This window comes from Gavialis gangeticus, unplaced genomic scaffold (genome assembly GCF_001723915.1).
Source record: "Gavialis gangeticus isolate Ggan-Ray unplaced genomic scaffold, GavGan_comp1, whole genome shotgun sequence".
Lineage (NCBI taxonomy): Eukaryota > Metazoa > Chordata > Crocodylia > Gavialidae > Gavialis > Gavialis gangeticus.
Window position 1 is genome coordinate 48,471,403 of NW_017729004.1, and position 20,512 is coordinate 48,491,914.

Genomic DNA, 20,512 nt, shown 5'->3' on the forward strand with positions numbered 1-20,512 from the left:
GGTGTCTTCACTGGTGTAGGCCTTACTTCCTGGGAATGAAGGACTCAGCTACTGCTGCTCCTGAAGTCTGGGGTGTGCAGCATGCCCCTAGGCAAGGTGGTGGGATGGGCAGAACAATGGGCTTGGTTGTGGCATACAAGGTTTCTGGCAGTAGTTGGTATTAAATTGGTTTCACACTGCCAGTTGATAAACAAGTTGTGGAGGATCAGCCAAGGGATTCCTAATGTCATAGAAATGCGATAGAAAGTGAAGGGGACAGTTTCCAAGGATATTGGACCTCAGGTGAGTAGGGTGCTGTCAATTGACCCAATCACTACCAGACTGGTCCTATGCCTCAACTAGGTTGCATCTTACCTTGGTAAAAGCAATGTCCATGAAGTTGTGTGAGACACCTGAGTCCACCAGGGCCAATTGCTGCACTGGATCCATGGTGAGGTGGGAAAGATGTAAAGTTACCAACAAAAGGGAGGGGAGGGGCAGAGCCCCACAGTGACCCCCTATTCCTAAGGCAAGGGTGGATGAAGGGGCAGAGTACAGGCCTGCCACCCCACCCAGATCCCCTTATTCTAGCTGGAAACTCTGGTTTCCCAGAGGTGGCACCCCCATGCTTGGTGGGGGAGGTGGCTGCCAAGTGTCCTTGCATGTCATAATATGAAAAAGCTGACTACTCGTGGCTGGCTCCTTTCATTGTCTGACAGGTGGGGTCTACCAGTATCCACCTGCATAGGCTTATCCATCAATAACAGTTGGAATGTAACAGCTGCTGCACAGTTCAGAACAAGAGTTTTTCCCCCCTTATGACAGCTCCAAGTGTATGTTTGTCTATATCCAGGATAGCCCAGTATCCTTCTAAAAATTGCCCTTGGACAAGAGGTCACGTAGTACTGTCCCTTTTTAAGTTGACTATGTATGGAGAGTGTGTCATGTGCATGCTCCTTGGCATAGATATGCTTGTGAGTTGGACTAGGAACAGACATTGCGTTTGTCATGAGACCAGTGGTTCCTGTTTGTCCTAGAATAGAAAAGTCTTAAGATTGGTGTGTATACATGCAGGTCTTGCAGTTGGAGTTTTAGAGCTAAATGCACTGCCACTTTGCAAATTGATTCAATGATTTAAACCCAGGAGTACTGTTCATATGCACTTCGTGATGTCCCGAGACAACATGTTAGTGTTTTTTGTCCCATGAATCATTTCAGAGTTTATCCTGAGAGAGCAGACATGGACATCTTTTGTCTTGGGAGGAAATGGCTTCTCCCAGGACAAATAGAGGTCTGTTTGTACTCCTACTGATTCATTAAATGCCCAGCATTCCGGAACAGCATGAAGCTTGAGGGGATAGCAGTGTTTGCCTGTATGAGTTGTTAGCACTGGATTTTGACTAATTTCAAACATCTTTTGCAATAATAACCATTGGGCAAAGCATCAGAATCCATGAGACCAGGATGTCTTGTCTTTCAAGCTGGGTGGACTTTCAAAAGAAAGAGTTCGAGGTTAGAATGGGGAAGGCAGTCTGCTTGGAAATCTAAGAAGCAAGTATCAGCAAAGACTGAAATGATTTGAAAAGAGGATTGAGAGTCTAGTTTTTTTAGCATGCAGTTTTTGTAATGACAAGATGCTAACGCACCTATTCTGTAGACTAAAGAGAGAGACACCTTTTGGGGCATATCTGGAGCCTGTGTGATTAGATTGCAAAGATTTACTGTGGTTCCTTCAATATTGCTAGGCCACTGCAAAAGGTCTAAAATCCAGGTGGGACTCGAATCCAGGAAACGCTTCCATCTTGGATAAATACTGGTATAGTTTTCACAGCCATAGATTGGGCATATGTCTGGGTATGGTTAGGACCTGTGCTGTTATTTTCTATTGCAGAACAGCTGCTGGGGACCACTGCTGCCGACTCTTCAGTGTCTAGTTTTGAACAGAATAATTTTACTTTCAGAGTAATTTGACATCCTAACATTAACTCTTAACAGTCACATAAAGCGCACACATTTTCCAAGGGATCAAAGCCCTCTTGTTGAAACATCTGACAGGAAAATGCTGTAAAACTTGATAGCACAGCTGGGGGGCAGACTTATTTGTTAGTTTGGTTTGCACTTTCAGTTTTGTGCCACTTTCTGGTGATCTTTGGAATCTAAGAATTTTCCCTTGTTTAAATGCAAGTAATACCTGATTTGTCCATTAGAGGTCACTGTTTAGATACCTTTAACATCAGATTTTTCTGAAAGAGAAGTAAACCATTGTGTAGACAGCAGGAATTTATTAAAGCATTATTTCACTTTTGGACAGTGAAACAAACTGTTGCTGCTGCTTTGTCATCTCCCTGCCCTATCACTGTAACTGCCAAGATTATATCTCACTTCCAACCTTGCTGCATTCTTGTTCTGTGTCTCAAAATTCTCTGCTGTCCATTTCCCTTATATTACTCCCTTTGATTTCCTGGCGTGCTCTGCAGTGTGGATCTTTCCTTTCATGCTACTGCTCTTATGCCTGTTCCCTTGCTGCCCGATTACTTCTTGTCAGAACTGAGGTAGAGTTTTTAGAGGTTCTCCTTTTCAGCTTCTGAAACTTCCCTTCAGGGAACATCAGTCACTATGATTTCTTTCCTTCAGGTACCTTATGTGTACTGTCACTTGCTTTTCCCCAACCTCCTTCCTCCTTACTTTTCTCCAGCCTCATTGTCTGCGATTTCAGCTCCTGTGTTGGTTGTCCCACCTGACCTAATAGGTTTCTGCTTCTTGTTCTTCCCTCTACTTTTGAATTTCAGCCCTCCCTTAATCGTTTCAAAGGGAAGTAAGGCTGGAATGGACCTCAAGAGATAATTTAATCTAACTGAGGATCTGCTTTGTCGGTCACAATTATTTTCTCTCCTCATCATCAAACACTGTTACCTCTTTAATGCCTCCATGTTCAGCTTCTTACTCTTGCTGCCACCTAGTCTGCTTGAACATTACTTTTTGCGTCAGCCTTCAATAGCTTGTCATCACTATTAATATCTGCCTTCTCCTTTCCTGCTTACCTGATTCGTAATACAGTTGAATTCTCCTCAGCTATTACAGCCATTCTGTATATGTTTTCAGCACCACCTCCTCCTCCTAATGCAAAAGCTTTTGCCTGCTGTCCATTATTCCTCTATCTTCAATTCCATCCTTTCCTAGCTGCTATTGCCCTTGACATCACTCTCACTGTTCCTGGCCCTATTTTTTCAATCTCTTCTTCATCTCTGGTCTCTTGCGTCCATAATAAATGTGCTTTCTGGTCTTTCTGAAATTGGAAGGCTACCTCTGAGTGTGCATGTCTTTCTAACTACTGCTACAACCCAGGGAATTATGCGCAGAAAAATTCAAAATTATGCCCAATTATTTACTATTTTTACAAATTAAACTAAATATAACAGTGTTTTGAATTTTCTTTAAAAATATATACAGGTACTTAGTATGGTTGGGAGGTGTGTGTAGGGAAATTTTGCGGGGGTTGTGAAGGTAAGGGCTGTGGGGGGGTGTGGGGGCTGTGAAGAGGTGTGGGGTTTGTGGAGAGGATTGTGAAGAAGTGTAGGGGAGTGTGTGTGGGGTGTGGGTATGAGAGTGTGTGGGGTTTGTGGGGGGAGGGCCCCCCTGCCACACATCTCCCTCCCCCCACATGGTGCACAGCCCCTGCTGCCGGTGACTCAGCAGCAGCAGGTGGGGGGGCCCTCGTTGGGGTGCTCATGGCTGTGGCAGGCAGAGCCCCCGGTAGTGTGCGCAGCTCCAGCTAAGTCCCGGGGGGCTGCACATGGTGGCACAGAGCCAGCCCAGCCTGCTGGCATGTGACTTCAGACTGGGCTGGCTTCATGCCAGCATGTCAGGCTCGTGGCATTGGAGGCGGGAGCCGTGTGCCATTGGGCCAGGCTGGTTCCATGCATCCACATGGGGCTTCCATCACTCCAGTGTGGGGTGATGGAGCTGGCCAGCCTGGCCCAATGGTACACAGCTCATACACGCCTTTCTCCCCTTCTGGAGGCAGGAGCTCCCCTCCTCACTGACCAGCTGTTAAGTTACGCGCCCCTGCCCTTGGGGCTCCAGCTGGAGTGCTGGGAGCCCCACAGAGGTGGAGGCATAGATCCAGCTGGGGTTAAATTTTGCACTTTTGTGCAGCCCTATCTTTTATGCACAAAGTTGCACAAGTGCATAACTGTATAATTCTCAAGGCTATATACTACCCACATCTAAACTTATCAGATGTGCCTTGCAATTGTTTGATGGAGTTATGAGCTTCAAGTTCTATTCAAGATCTCTTTCTAATGGCTGAAACTCAAGCAAATTCTAAATGTAGGCAAAGACTTTGGCTACTTACACTTGGCACTGTAGTGGCAAGGGGCTCAGCCTTGTTTGGGACCTCTGGGGTAGCAAAACAATATAAGCAGGGATCCTGGTTTCTCTGCCAAATTCAAAATGCTCTGATTTTATAAAACCCTAAATCTGTGTTTTTTCCATGATTAAAATAAAATGCTTTGAGAGGGGGAGAGAGGTTATAGGTATGAGTTGAACACTGTTTTAGTGATATTTGCATTTTAAGGCAATTTGGAAGCCTACCAGTGCCTCAGTTATTAAAATAAAATAAATTCTAAATACCTGTATATTTTAGCATTTGATTTTTGTTTTTTTTCATTATGCAAAATCAGAGCTCCCACTTCATTCACCATGGTGTCGGTCTAGCTGCGGTTGCCCCCCTGCTGTTTTCTGGTGCTGAGCGGCCCTGATATGCCAGTGCCCAGCCCCTGTCTATGCTGTTGCTCCTCACTCCCAAACCGTAGCCCCACCCCCAGGCCTGTTGGTGTCCCTTACTCCCTACCCACAGTCCCCCACCCCTCCAGCCATGTTGGTACCCCAGCCTCCCAGTGTGTGGGGCAGGGGGTGTGTGCTGCGGGTAGGGCACAGGGCTGTAGCTTCACTGTACTGGCACTGGGCAGGACCTGCCTCCATGGCCCAGTAGGCAGGCCCTAGCGTGGGAGGGAGCACGGCACCGCCATGGCCACCAAGGTGAGGCACCCTGGTGGTGGTAGCAACATGGAGTTGTGTCCCCCAGCTGCCGGGCAGACAGGGGTGCTTTGCCACGATGGCATGGTGCTCTTGGCAGCAGCAGCAGCAACACCGAGCCTTCCTGCCTTGCTCTGATATCCCATGCCCACTCCTGCCCACTTGGTCTTGGAGGCAGCTCCTGCCTAGTGCCAGTCTAGCCAGGCTGCAGCCTTATGCCACACTGAGGGTGCAGAAATCTGAGGGGCATGTCCCCCCCGCCATGCTCCTCTGATGCATCACCTGTGCCTCTCCACCTCCATAGACTTATCTTCAGGGAGCTGTGGGAGCTGCTGTCCCTGACGCTGCCTGCCTGTTATGCCCATGTGTGCATACATGCATGTGGCACCCACTATCTGATTGCCCTCCTCCTGCTTCCCCTAGCGTCATGGCGGGGGGGACATGCAAGGAGAAACCCACAGTTTCTTGGATTTTTCTTTCTTTAAAGGGGAAAATTGCATTTTTCCACAAGAAACAAAAACCCTGGATCCCTAGTCATATGCTCTGTAGAAGACTGTTTTATTTATGGTACTGAAGTCCCTGAAAGGGAACTTCATTTTTATAAATATCATATATAGGGGGGATAATCTGAGAAGAGGGGAACAAAATTATATTCTAAACCCAAGTGTGTGATACCTCGATTTTATTGGAATTTGCATGTTAAATATGGTGTTGGCTTTTGTGCTTGTTAATCTTGCTAAATGAAAATCCTGACCCTTTGATGTGATACAGATGGTAGTGAATTTTTACATTTATAAAGATGTTTATTTTGACTTTAATCAGGAGCTTGTGGGGAAAAGCAGCAGATGAATAGTACATGTGTAAAGGAGTACTAGGTTCAGAAGAATAAGTTGTAAATCTAAATTATCCAGATTTTAAATTGTACATAAATTTAAAGGAAAACTAAGTTGATTCGCCATAGAATGGTTCCTTGGATAAGAAAACCTGCAGCTCTTGGACAAAGTTGGGATCAATAGTAGCCTGGAAGCTATTACCAGTATGGCTTCTGGAAGAGCTGTACAGCTATGGACACGTAAGTATGGGTCACACATGTGGAGAACCCTTCATAGGGGGTCTGGAAAACTGACTTCTTCCAGGCTTATATGCAGCTTCTGTAGACACTCCCTTACCTTATCCTTAGTGAACATTGAGGGCTCTCGGTTAGGATTCACTGCCTTAGGCAGGTGTTCAGGGTACAGTTTGGTTCTTTAATTCTTAAAGGTGTAAGCAAAGCAGTCTATATATGTGTTGTTGAAAGAAAAAGTTTTTGAGCTTGTTCTTTGAAGTATACAGTTGAACTGAATTGCAGTGTAATAGCAAGGTCCTGTGCAATCAGATTCTTCACTGGCATATCAGGGATATACCCAATATCCCTGTTTAGTAATTCAAAATGAACATTATGAACCACTTGTTCTCACACCTCCATAGTTTCACGTTCTTAACTCATAGTTCAAAATTCTATTCACAAACACAGAGTTAAATATGTAACTGCCTATAGTTATGCTTTTGTAAATGATTGAGTAAGAAACTGTAATGACCTTAACCCATGAGAAATAACCTTCATCATTCACTCAAGACCCTGACACGCTTGTCTCCAGTTTATTCTCATTTCTGTGGGTGATTTGTCTGTATAGAATAGTGTGTGGTTTATTGAAAATATACTAAACATCAATGTCATGAGCTAATCTTTGGAAAAAAAGAACAAAATGGTTTTCAGCTTATGTTTGAACCCAAAATAAGAATATTTTTTTAACATGAGCACAGGTTTATCTACAGCTAGCATGTTTAACTAATTCATTAGTTTCATATATAGCCATAGGAAAGACTCTCTCTCAAAAGTCCCCTCTACATGTTACATGTATTATGCAATTACTTGGTTAATTGAGCAATTTATTTAGACTGGCTACATGTACAAATTATCTGTCACTCCTTAAGACAGTCCAACCAGCTATAAAGTTAGAGCTAGAAAATGCATAATAACTTTTATAGCTGTTTTTCCAACTTTAATTTGCATGTATAGCAGGGTCTTCCCCCCACCCCCATGCCTGGGAGCCCCATCAGCTGATGGGGATTCCAGCTGCAGGTGTGCACCATGCACTGCTGCTACTGGGAGTCCCGTAGCTGATGGCAGTACCTCATGAGTTGCTGTGGCTGGGAGTCCTGTCAGATGGGCCACCACTGCACCGCCACTTCCCCCTCCTCGCCCTGGTTGCTGATCGGCTGCTGGGAGAGCCCCCCACCACAATTGTCTAGCTGTTGGGAGGACTTTTGCCTTCTCGACTGGCCGCTGGAGGTACACTGAACCAAAAAGGTTGAAAACCCCTGTTCTAGAGTAAAAATGAAAATGCTTCTAAACTAAAGAAGCCCTTACAGTATTGGGCAGAAGCCTTGTTTCATCTCTTCAGTAAATTTAAATGTCAGATTTTTGGGCACGGTTTTATATATCCCCCCAAAAAACATGCATCAGATTTACAGCCCTTTGCTATTAAACAGTGTACTTTCTACACTGGCAATTTCTTTTTTCAGCATCCCTGGTCACCAGCATTTCTCTTCAAATTCTAACTACTTCTTAAGCATTCTTCTCAGAGCAGAATATGTTTTTCGTCCTTTCTTCTGTCCTTCACTAGATGCCACTTTATCCCCAGGCTCTTGCCTGACTTTCCTATGCTCTCAGCATTTCTCCTTAGATCCAAGCTTCTAAATTAAAACTGTTTATTGATGTATTGCTTTGTTAGCACACCAGCACATCAGTGAACTATAGTGTAATTTAGAAAATATGTTCTTAAAAGCATTTTGGAAACTGCAGTGCTTCTCACGGACAATTGCATAAACAATTCTACTGGCTTCTATAAAGAGCTGAAGATTAAGGAGGCAGGAAGATCTTTTTGCAAATGTTCAATATTATAGTGACTACCCTTTCACCTTTCTGGTGGTATAAATTACAAAGTGGTGTCTGCATCTGTGTTGTGCATGTTAAATGGTGTGTTCTTGGGACAGGGACTGTCCCTTACTCTGTTCTGTTGAACACCAAGCCTGCTGTCTGTGCTCAACCAATGTTTGAAGCTGAAGGGGGTGGGGAGTGGAAATAGCTATTCTCCCTCTGTTAATTTCTTTCTCTCATTTCTGTGAAGTGGATTGCTTCTCTCCCTCGGTAACAGAGTACCCTTGTTAGATGAACCTAAACAGGATTCCAGGTTTTGAATACTGTAGACTTGGCACAGAAGGTGCTTATATGTTTAGGACTTGACATATCAGTGATTTAGTACAATGACGGGATGGGCACAGGGTGAGAGAAATACTGTCATGGGCACTTATATTGTGTAACTTTGCTCTGAATAGTCCTTTTGAAGCCAACTGAATCATAAGTGGGTTGCAGGATTGAACCCATGTTGATGGGTCATAGGTTTATTTACTATAAAAGTTGTTTCTTGCTGTTGCCAACTTCTAAAATTCTAATCCATAATTGATGGGAAGAACAGCAGCTGCAAAAGTATTGTTAGTGGGTTACTTCTACAATTATATTAGTCTACACCAGCGTATAGACAGAATGGGTTAATGTGAAACTGGCATGTAGACCTACATCTTTCTGACAACAGATCCTTTTTTTTTTTACTTCTATGGGTAAATATTTCTATAACATTTCTTTAATACCTCTTTGGCTTGGAATACTACTAAATGCCATATTCTTGGTACTATATAATTAATTAGTAATTAAAGAATGATTTTGAAAAAATGGCTTGCTTAAAAATATTTCTAAAGATCATGGCAGTAAGAAGACAATATTAATTAATATAAATGTTTCCATTTATGCTTCAGATCTGATTTCAAGGCTTGCTGAAGCCATGGAGATTTTTCTAGGCTTTGGTTTAAATCTTTAATTGATTCCTAAAAAATAAAATTAGTTTCTTGTTGTTCTGCAAGTAGACAAATAGTAGTATTTTTCAGGAAGCAAGGCATTATATTTGTACTTTAACTTTGACTATTCCAAATAAACTTCATCCAGAATGTTTGTCTTGTAGTTTATGTAACAAAGCTTTTTCCCCTCTTACTGAGACGCATACACTTACTAAATCCCTTCACCAGTACAGATGGATTTAAATATGGGTATGGATTTTTTTTAAGTCTGCATACATGCTAAACAGTCCTTAATTTTAGACTTAAGAAATATGAGATATTCTGACATGCTGTGGTAAGAACAGCAGCCGCTCTCTGCAAGTTTATATACAATTTTTAAAAAAGGATTTATTTGAAAGTTCATTAATATTTGAAATGTTACATGTACACAGAAGATTGAGACTTGCCAGTATGAAAACTAAATTAAGGCCCTTATCTTGCATACAGGATTTATGCTTAATTTTTAGTGGCTGAGGAGTTGTCTTGACTTTAGTGGGACTGCTCAAAAATTAAATTGAAGCACCTATGTAGATCTCTATAGGAGTAGAGAGAGAGACCACAATGATCACACACGACTTTTTTTCTCTCATTCCTATAACATGCTCTGACACTACCACAATGAGTTAAATAAAATATCTAGATACCAGTGAAAGGTAGCACTGTCAAGAATTAATTTTCTTTTAATCAAAAGAAATCAGAAAATGCTTCTTCACCTTAACTTCTTTACTCAGTAACAACCCCCCTTCTTTGTTGTTGGGTTTTTTTCTCTACTTTTTCCATCTTACCCCATCTTCCTTTCTCCCTCTCTCTCCTCTTTAAAGTAAAGGGTAATGGGGCGGGGGGGGGGGAAGGATTATTTCTGAGAGGTGAAGGTTAGTGTACAAGCATTTTCTAACCTTCTGGCTTCTGAAGATGACTCTGCTCCCCTAATGAGCTTATTGGCTAGTCCCCATAACAGATATAATCCTTGGGTAACAAAAAAAAATAAAGAATAAGCCCACGAAACAAAAACCCTTCTTCTCTGTCCCAGGCATTCAGGGAGGAACCTTTTGTCTCTGGGTCCCAGCATAGGAGCCTGGTCTCCTCTTGTATCAGGCAGCTGTAGTCACTGCTTCCTTCCTTTTCTCAAGCTTCTTTCACAGTCCTGTTTTAGCCCTCTTCTCTGGGGTTTTTAAACTCCCAGTAGGACACTTCATCATGATCAGAAGGCTCACAGCTGAGTGCCCTTAACAGGGCTGGCTGCCTCTTCTTAGGGGGACAGACCACCGTGTTGCATTTAGTTAAAGAGATCAAAAGGGCAAAACAAGGTAGTTAAGGCATTGAGGGACAAGGGTTTAAAAAGCTAGTCCAGGTAATGGGGTAAGAATCTGGAGTCTCAGCTGAGACCATGAGTCTGCAGATGACTTCTTGTTCCACAATTTTGCATTCAGATAGGCTCTTAAAGTTCTGTTACGAACACCTCCTCTGAGCTCAGTGTTGGAATGTTGAGGGAAGTTAAATGCAATAATGCCAACTCTCGCGGAAAAGTCACGACATTCCTGATTTCCAAGTCAAATTAATTCTAACTCATGATCTCCAGATAGAGAGGTCAAATCTCAGGATTTTTTCTTCTAGTGCATGTAGAGCAATGCTGTGCCAGTAAGTCTGCTGAGGGAGAAGGAAGGGGCTGCGTGAGGCAGATCAAGGTCCCCACAGTGAGGGAGAGAGAGGGCTAGGGACTAGGGCAGGTTGTGCAGTGGAGCTGCGAGCAGTACTTCCAGGAGTGTGGGGGTGGGGGTCAGCTTCCCGCTGCTGCATGCACCCTTGGGGGAGGCATGGTTGTGTGGGCTGCAGCTGCTGGCTGCACCCTTCTGCCTTTGCCCCAGGAGCTGTGCCACATCCCCTACCCACCCAGCAGCATTGCGTGGCTCCCAGGGCAAAGGCAGGAGGGCACAGGCCTGCAACCCGTGTCTGTGTGTGTCTGCTTCTCATTCCCAAGCCACGGCTCCCCCAGCCCTGCTGCTGCCCTCATTCCTGACCCACATTACCCCACATCTTGCCAGAGTATGCGTGGACCTTATCCCCTTCCTGGGCTTCACACCCCCTGCACACACATTCCTACAGCCTCCCACACTTTTACAAATAACTCTCCCCCCCCCCCATGCCCATACACACTTCAAAAATTGCATTTTGCGATTTACATTCCAACTGTCTTAATGTTTAAGTGTTTGTCTCATGATTCGTGACATGGTGAGGTTGGCAGTACTGTAGATGTTCTGCTATGGGCTTTCCTGTTTTTTCTGGAATTGATCTTAAATCAATGCCAATTCATCCTTTTACTTAAGAATTGCCGTATCTGTTCCTTGTAGGCAGCAGAGTGGCACCTTAAGTTATGGTATTTATGACATTGGTAGAGGGGCGGGTGAGTGTTGCTTGATCTAGTGATGATGATGTGGTCCATGTTGAAGAAGGGACATAACTGGCATCTTTGTCTGTAGCAAGGCACAGTGGCTTTGTGAGAATTAAAGTTTTATATAGTCAGTTGCTGGAGATACAGATGTCTTCCCCACCTCATCTCAATTGATGTACCTCAGTTGATCTAATCAACCTATTTGGCAGTGTCCTCTTCCCCTGTTTTCTTCCCTTCCATATCTAATCTTTCTGCCAGTCCATTCATAGCATCTGACAAAGTAGATTGTTGGCTATGAAAGCTTATGCCTCTGAACCAGTGAGTCTGTTAGGGGCCACACTATCGTATCTTTTTCCAAGAGTAAAAGAGTAATGGGCCAGGGATCCTTTTCTTACAGGTCAGATAGGAAGAATGTGTTCGTTTTCTGAACATGTTTCAATAAATGCAGAAGGCAAAACAAGTTTGTTTGATTATCTGAGGCTCTTATTTATGTTTCTGGATACAACATTTGAAAATGATCCCTTAGTATGCAGATCAAGTATGGTCACTGATTCAAATACATCATTACTAAAATGTCATTAATGAATGATGCACTGTATTAAGCAGTCATTCATACTTAATAGGCAGAAGTATTCGACCTTTTTGTCTAGTTTCTTTTTAAACACAGCTAGAGAACAATACCAGTGTAGAGGTTTTGGGTTACTGTTCTGTACATCCAAAGAGTTTAGCCTCAAATGACTGTTCCCAAACTCTGTATTGAGCATGCTCTTCTAGGTCAGCCAGTCCTCACAGATTCATCGATGCTAGGGTCAGAAGGGACCTCAAGAGATGGTCAGGTCTGACCCCCTGCCTAGGCAGGAAAGAGTGCTGGGGTCAAATGACCCCAGCTAGATGCCTATCCAGCCTTCTCTTAAAGACCCACAAAGTAGGGGAGAGTACCGCCTCCCTTGGAAGCCCATTTCAAATTTCTCAAAGCATGGAGGCTGTTTTGGCATTGGCTCATGCTGATATCCTCTGGGTTACTCTAGATTCTTGGCAGAGGTATTTGAACAACTGTGAAATGAGCTTTTGAGCTGGTGCTTCTGTATTGCTTGGTTCTGGTCTGTCTTCTGATAGTATGGAGCTAAACCTGTGAGACTTAGTAGAAACTGCCTGATTTGAAGAAACCTCACTGTGCCCTTTTGGAGTCTTGCAGATTCTCCTTTTGGTTTTCTTTAAGTGGTGACAGCATGTAATGGCTGAGATATTGAGCAATTGAATGAGGTTCTTGATGGAAAGAAATCTTGCTCTTGCTTCTGGTTTCTTCTATTGTTTTCACTTTTTCTGAACGGACCCTTGCAGCATGGCATACCTGAAACTCCAGGAGGATGCAGAGACAGCGGGCTGCCTAATAGTGTCAGTATTTGCTTAGGAGGAGTTCTAGTTCTTGTTAATGACACTGGGCAGCAGATGTTCATAACAGGATTGTTAAAGACATCATGGATCTTGTTGTAAATATGTGGGCCGAATGTAACCAGGACTCTGACAGTTCACTCTCAGCTCATCATGCAAGAGGATGATTTGAATGGAACTCTGCATCCCTTGTATATAAATTGTCAGGTCTTTCTCAACGTTAATTCCAGTATTTACTATGTGACTGGGGGGCTATGTCAGGATATAATCGTGGAATTTCAGTGAAGAACCTGGTGCCTGATACAGGCAGCTCCAAGTAAACTATTGCAGTATGTCCCTTCATCCCTCCTAGACTATCATTGAACAATAGTTGTGGCCTTTTCAAGTCCACTAATTCTGTCCTGGTGTAAAGCTAGTGTGTAGGCTAAAGATACCTAAGTTTGGAGGCAAAATATGTCTTTATGGTCCATGGGCATCTCTTGAAGAAGCTGAGACTAAAATTTGCTACTACGGAAAAGTTTTCTCCTAAATTAACCTAGGCACATGCTAAACTCCAAAGGTCTGTTGTGCCTTTGTCAGCAGCCACAGGAATAGCATTTAATCTGAATCTGTTGCTAGGATATTAGTTCTCTCCCACTATCAGCGTATCCAGGCAGCTTTCAAAATGGTATGTGAGGAAGTGTTTGGAAATAAAGCATATCTGTGTCTTAAATATGATTTGCAATATAAAATCCAATTTGCTGTAACTGTACAAATGTATTTCAATATGGGAGTACTGTGCAGCTACATAAATTTCTATTTTTCATCAGGGACCCTCAAAACGCTACCCTAGTCAAAAACCCCTAAAATCTGTTTCAACTTCAGTGGCTGCTGATGTTCTGGATGGGAACCAGCTAAACAGAACTTAATGCTTCTTATGCTGTCCTGCTGGCTATGTTCATTTGTATTTGTAACCTGTGGGTGCTATATGAACTAAGTTCCCACTTCAGAAGTCTTACTCTGTGACTCTCTTTTCTGTCCTATGTGGATTTTTGGCCATCATCTTCCCCGGTCCTAGTTGGTCCCATTCGCTTTGTTGCCTTCCCATTCCTAAAAGCAGATTTTTAATGGTGCGTAATTATGAGGTATGAAAGGTAGTGCCTAAGTTTTGTAATGCTTTGTTTTTTTTGGGGGGGGGATTTCAAAATCTAAAAACATTATATTTTTCACTTGTTTAGGTCAGGTTTTTAGAAAAATAAAAACTACCCACTTGTATGTGGATGTGTAGGAAATTAGTGATGAAAGCAAACTGGATCTGTTCTTCCTTGAGGACTAAACTATAACTTATCCCTTGCTGACAGAACCAAAAGAGGAATTTTATTTGGAAGCAGTGAAGCTGTTGACTTATGAGGCTAAGATGATCTCATTATTTTTTCTTTTAAAGTTAACTTCACAAGACTGACCCATTCAGAGAACTTTCAGAGTGCTATGGAAGAGAAGTCTTTTTGCTTTTTGGGGATTTTTTTGTATTTTGGGGAGGGGGTTGGTTTTTGTCTCCTTTTCTGTTCTTTGTTTTGTTTTTTGTATTGCTAACTGATTACAAATTAAATTGATGGTAATTCTCAAGAATCTGCTATTCTCTCTAAATAGTTCAGAATAGTTTTGGCTGGCTAGAAGAAGTTAAGGATCCTGAATGTAGGGTTAATGTTTCAGTGTCCCCATAACCGAGGCCTAAATCACATTTAGCATAATTTGTGGTGTTAAATTGGACTGATTTATCTAGGAAAGTGAAATAATCTCTCATCCTGTCAAAAAGACCAATACCTTCAGACCAGGATTTAATTGCATCAGCAGTGCAACTTTGGTAGGGTTCCATTCTGTCTGTCTGCATTATTCTTGGTTTGTGGCTAAATTGAAGCCATTATTTTGTAGTACTTCTGCTTCCTAATCCTGTGCAAGCATAGATATCCCTGATTTACAAAAATCACTATTGGTATCAACCCATCATCTCAATATTCAACAGAAAGATTGAGTTAAAAAGGAATAGTAAAAGACATTATAATGATGGCTCCGTTGCAGTATTCTAATGTTTGGAACATTTGTATTATGAAGCATCGAAAAATCAGTAACCTTTTATTTGAACTTTCATAGCAAGTTAAAAGCAAAAAAGTAAAAGGGCATTTGCCTCTCTAAACACCTGCATAATTCCTGTTGACCCTATGGGATATGCCTGTAGGGGTGGATCAAATATACTAGTAAGAATTTTGTGTTGTTATATTTTGATATGTAGACCTGTTTTAATAATTTCTTTTACAAAGCATGATAAGTGTCTCCTCCCATTAATGTAGCCATTACCAGGGTGTTAATTGTAATTAGGATATTTGTTAGGATTCTATTATTGTAAGCAATGTAATTGTGCTTATAATCATGTAAATGTAGCACTGTAATGTTCTGCAATGTAAAAATTTAATTTTTAGGCTGGAGGAGGATTGCCTCATGCCAAGTATAAAGGAAAATCAAGGCATCAAGATCTTTAATTATTTTAAACCTGCTCTCCACTCATCCTGATGTCAAGGTTGACCCTGTACAGTGCTGAACATCAGACAAGTCAGAAGCTGCAGGGCAAGCGATTAGTCACCCCTTTTTCTCTAGTTCTTGTGTAAACTTCATCTGCGTGCTTGAATTTTAGTCTAAGCCCATAGAGAAGAGACTTAAATCTGTACAGCTTTTTAACCTTTTATCTGCATGAGCATATTCATATTGTGCTTCAGAATATCCCTTTCATATTTCTTAAAAATAACCAGGTATTGATCTGTTGCTAATCTGATATAACCTTTTTGTGTGTATTGATTACAAATGCTTTACTCATGGGAGGCAAATCAAAAACTGGCTTGGCTGAGCAGTTCATCATTTAGGGCTGAACTTAAATTGTCATGTTTTAGTTGAATATTAAATGGATGACTACTCAGATTATTTAAACAGGAGGCAGAATGGACCATCACTCAGAATGGATTTTTGTTTGTGTTGCTATCTCAGACATTTAATAAAACTGTCATTTAGCTCTGAGTACCCAAACTATCCATTCTTCTGATTTGACTGTAGTGAAGTGACCCAGAACTTTATGGTAAATATTTGAGTTGCCAGCATGTGCAGTGTGGTTATCAAAGGTGTAACATGGTAGCCCTGTGCCTTAGGCAGCTGCAGTACAGCTGGCTCATAGCTGCTGCATCTGTTGGGGTTTTTTTTGTCTGTTTATTTGCACCCTGTCACCCAAGTGGGTCCTGAGGGCTGTGATACCTCAGTTGTGTGTACCATTCTTTCCCTGCCTCTCCCCCAGGGGTGATGGGATGCCAGGTGTGGGGTTCTCATGGGGGGAAGACCATGAGCCCCCTAGGGCCAACAATCAGTTGATTGTTGGTCCCATGTAGAGGGCTTTGGACATGCAACTTTCAATTTGTCAGTGGATGGGGAAGCCCAGGATTATGATCAGGATGAGTGGAGAGCAGGTTTAAAATAATTATAAAGCTCCTGATGCCTTGATTTTCCTTTATACTTGGCATGTTTATGATCCTGGGCTCCCCCTGCACTGGTAAACAGTAATGATGCAATTGTTATTAAATCCCTGGTCCTGCCCATCGCACTCCTGCCATGCATGTGTGGCAGAGTAGGAGACTCAGTCATTGAGAATAGAGATCAGATTGCATTATGCCATTAAATGAATATGTGCTGGGGATCATAGCATATTGTCACTAGCTCCACGGTGGCACTCTTTACTCAAAGTATTTAAAATTTCTAACAACATCTTTTTTTCTGATGAATCCAAAATGGTTGGTGCCAACTGTGGCTTTGAAAGTAGATTGCAAACAGAGGCACCAACAGGCCATCAGAGAGCACTGGTGTGTAGAAATATTGTTTTGTATTTTGGCATCACCTTAAGCATTGTTCTAGGCCACAGAACTACTTGTACTTTTTGCATTAAAGAGGTTAGATAAACTACATACGCAGTGTTGGGACTGTGGACCAGAGCCCCTTAGCTCTACCCTCTTGGAGGAGTGCTCACTTGACTGCAGTTACCGAGATTAGTCTAGCTAAGATGAGTTTCTCTCGTAATGAAGCAAGCTTGTTTCTTTTTTTTTCTTTTTGCAGCTGTACCACCAAATATTGCGGACCTGAAGAATTTAGAAGTGTTAAACTTTTTCAACAACCAGATTGAGGACCTTCCTACTCAAATTAGCAGCCTTCAGAAACTTAAACACCTGAATCTTGGGTGCGTATCTTTAAAGCAAAAATTAGCTATAGAACATTCAAGAAGTTATCAGTTAATAGCAGTTGCATCTCAGTCAGAACTTTTATTGCGTAGAAAACTCCTTCTCTGAAATTATCATGAGCAACTCTCAAGTTGATCATCTAGTCTCAAAAACTGGTGCATGAAAAATATACTGGTCTTGTATTTAATTAAAACAGAGCAATAAATAACTGTTTTCCCATTACATTGTGCTGCAGTCAATGGTATTGGTAACTAATAGTGACCCACTTGTTGGATTCAAATTTAATTTTGTTTCGTGTGTGTGTCAAATGTAGTTTCCTTAACTATTATTCCTATTTATTAATTTTATTGTCACTGGTTAAGATCTAGGAACTGCTGTGTCCTTTCCTCCTTAAGTTCTCCATACGATACTTAAGTTTCAGTGTTGATTAACTTTTAATTTTGTTGCATCAGTTCTGTGATTGAGGAGATGCAACTTCCATTAAGTGTATATGATTTTTATTATTTTCTTTCTTCAACAGGACTGCAATGATAAAAATGTAACATGTCAATTTACATCTTTTTGTATTCAGGAACACTTGTATAATTAACTGTTATTAAACAAGTGTGTATGTCAGAGAGGATATAAATTTTTTTTGTCTGTGCAGACCATGTCTTCCCTGACTTAGATGACTCTGCAAAACACTGATCACTGAACTGCGTCATTGGCTGCTGTCATGCAAATATATCTTTTCATCTCTGCAACAAAGATGGTTCTGTTCCTGACTTTGTCTTTGGTTGCCTACCTTAGTGGAGTAGGTACTAATTCTCAGCAGCCTTTGCTGACTTGGAATTAACCAAGAGACTCAAGAATCAACATATTTGCTCAAACAAACACAATTCCCAGTATATCACAAATACTTGGCTAAGGTTAAATTCATGGTTTAGGCTGCACTTATTAAAGAAGTCATGCTACAGCAATAGGGAGGAGGAAAAGTTGGGCACTTCCTGCATGAGATGAGTGACAGGCTTTGCCTTCTAAATATATGTGATTCCTGCATTTCTTTCATTGATACTTTGTTTGGAAGTAGAAATATTTTTTTTTTTGCTTGTTGAGCTTTATTGTACTTCAGTCTTGCAGACAGTAATCCAAAAGCTGTCTTCTATGTATAACATTTGTGATGTGTTTTATATTTTATGTATGATGTATATCTGTATTCTGGGGGCACATCCACACAAGCCCACACATGTTTCTTGTGGTGTCTCGAACCCCTTTGAGACGCTGCAAGATGCACGCTGGGAACAAAAATACATTCCCTGCACTGCAAATATGCAGCATAGGAACAAAAATTTGATACCTGGATATCTAGGTGCCAAAAATACCCTAGGGGGGAAAAAGCAGGGCAGGGCACAGTCCCAGACCATGCCCTGAGGCAACTGGAGTCTTGGTCTCTATGGCTGGCCCTTGTCCTGGTGCTGAAGCATGCTGCCTGCCCATGCAGGGCAAGCACCCATGCAGGGACCTGGACTCGGGCTTTGTGACAAGTAAGTGGCGGGAGGGAGGCGGGGCTGCAGGAGGGGGCAGGGGACCGTGGGGCGGGCCCCACCTGGCCCCAGCTTCCTGATCACTCCCCCAGCCATCCCAGTTGCTCCTCCACCCAGCCCCAGCTTCCTGATTGCCCAGTGTCCCGGCACTAACCAGCTGCAGCAGCGGCTGTCGGGGCCACTCGGTGCCTCTTGGTACAGACACCCCCACGTGGCGGGGGGCAGTGGGGATCAGCCCCAGCTGCCTAGTACCCGCACTGCCACTGCTGCGTCGGGGGCGTGCAGCCTGGCTCAGCAGGGCGCCATGTGGCACCGTGCGCTGTCAGGCAGATTGGGGCCGCTCAGGCTGAGCAATGCCGAACCCCATTGAGAGCCTCAGCTGCCTGACAGTGTGCAGCACCATGTGGTGCTTTTCTGAGCTGGGCTGTGGTGAGCTGTGGCCCTGTGTGGGGGCAGTCTGTGAGCTGTGGGGAGGAGAGGGAGGCTGCACCCTGCGTGAGGTAGGGGATCCTGCTCAGCACTGCGCAGCCTGATGAGTGAAGGGGTTAGGGGCAGCTCTGATTTCCCCCCCCCCATGGCAAAAGCCAAAAATAAATGCTAAACTGTATAGCTATTTAGAATGTATTTTATTATGATAGAGGCACTGGTAGGCTTCCACATACCTTTAAAATTGTAAATATATCAATAAAACATTGCCCAACTGATCTGATCTCCCTCTGTCTCTGTATAGCGGTCTTTTGTTCTAATTTTGGAAGACCATAGATTTTTGGGGTATTTTACAGAGTGACTTGGGGATTTTTTTTATTGGAGACTTGGTGTTCCCTATTCAAAATCTACAAAGATTCCTGCTACTGAGGCAAGTGGCAGAGAAGCCAGTTCAGAGCTGACACCCAGGACCCAGCTGGAGGTGGCTGACCTCCCGGCCACTTGCGGCCAGGAAGACATGCTTTGACAGTTCAAAGCAGGCCACCACACTGAGAACATCTTCTGGACGATAGCTGCCCAGATGGCTGGGCGGTGGCACACATGACACTACTGCTGCATAAAGGCCAACTGTGCAGGCACAGCTCACTGGCAGCTGGCCCAGAGGGGCAGATGCCTCTAATGCCTGTGCAGTCTCCATCTGGATCTGGCAGGTGTGCAGCCTTGGGGCCACATGTCGCAGGTGGCAGCAGGTCACAGCTAGGCAGCAGCCCCCACTGCCAGACTGGGTAAAGGGTCAGAACTCTCAGGGCTGCTTCAGCAGTCTAGCTGGCACAAGACAGTGTCCCCAGGTATCAATTGGCTACACCCCAGAAGCTCCTGAGAGCAAGTAGCCCTAAGCTACTTGCCAGAGCAGCTTTCTTATACTGCTGGGGCCAGCACAGGGCAGGGTTTTTATACTGCTGGGGCCAGCTCTAGCTCCCCTTGGCTGCAAATCTGGGAAGTCAGGCAGGGTTATTTTGTCCTAAGTGGCACAGTTTGCCCCACACCGAAGTGCATGTCCAGGCACATGCACTGAGGCAAATAGCTCCCACTCAAATTTGTGTCACTTCTGTTTGAGCTGCTGCAAGTGCATGTGTGGATGCACCCTGGGTGTCCATTGCCATGATATCTGAATGCCTTGCATGTTTTTAAATTAATAGTTACAAAATAACTTTGTCTAAAAATGTCTCAGTTTCTTAAAAGCCCAGTTCATTTGCCCCTTCCCCTCTCACCCATTAAATCAGTGAAAAAGCTTTGTGGGACTTGTAGCTAAACTCCTTTGTGGAAGCCCATAGTACAACTGAACAGCCAAGACATGACTACTCCTTTCCACTTGATTCATATCTTTGCCTAAACTGCTTGGCTTTATTTTTTGTACAGGTATTTAAAACCTCCAGCTTGAGAAAATACTTTTGGTTTCCAAAATAATCTAGATATAACCCCCTATGGCTTTCCTTCCACCAGTGTCTTAAATCTAAACTAATGACAGAAAATATCCTGATGGTCCTTCCTTTGTTCAGCAAAAACCTTCACCTTCCCCCACTCCA

The 20,512-nt window shown here is 43.1% G+C and overlaps 1 protein-coding gene across 1 annotated transcript in view; it reads left to right on the forward strand.

The window, feature by feature from the left end:
• RSU1 (Ras suppressor protein 1) overlaps positions 1–20,512 on the forward strand; it is a 205,236-nt gene that overhangs the window by 37,890 nt on the left and 146,834 nt on the right. The window contains exon 4 of the mRNA XM_019508345.1: positions 16,856–16,976. Coding sequence (XP_019363890.1) covers positions 16,856–16,976 — 121 coding nt within the window. The remainder of the gene's footprint in view (positions 1–16,855; positions 16,977–20,512) is intronic.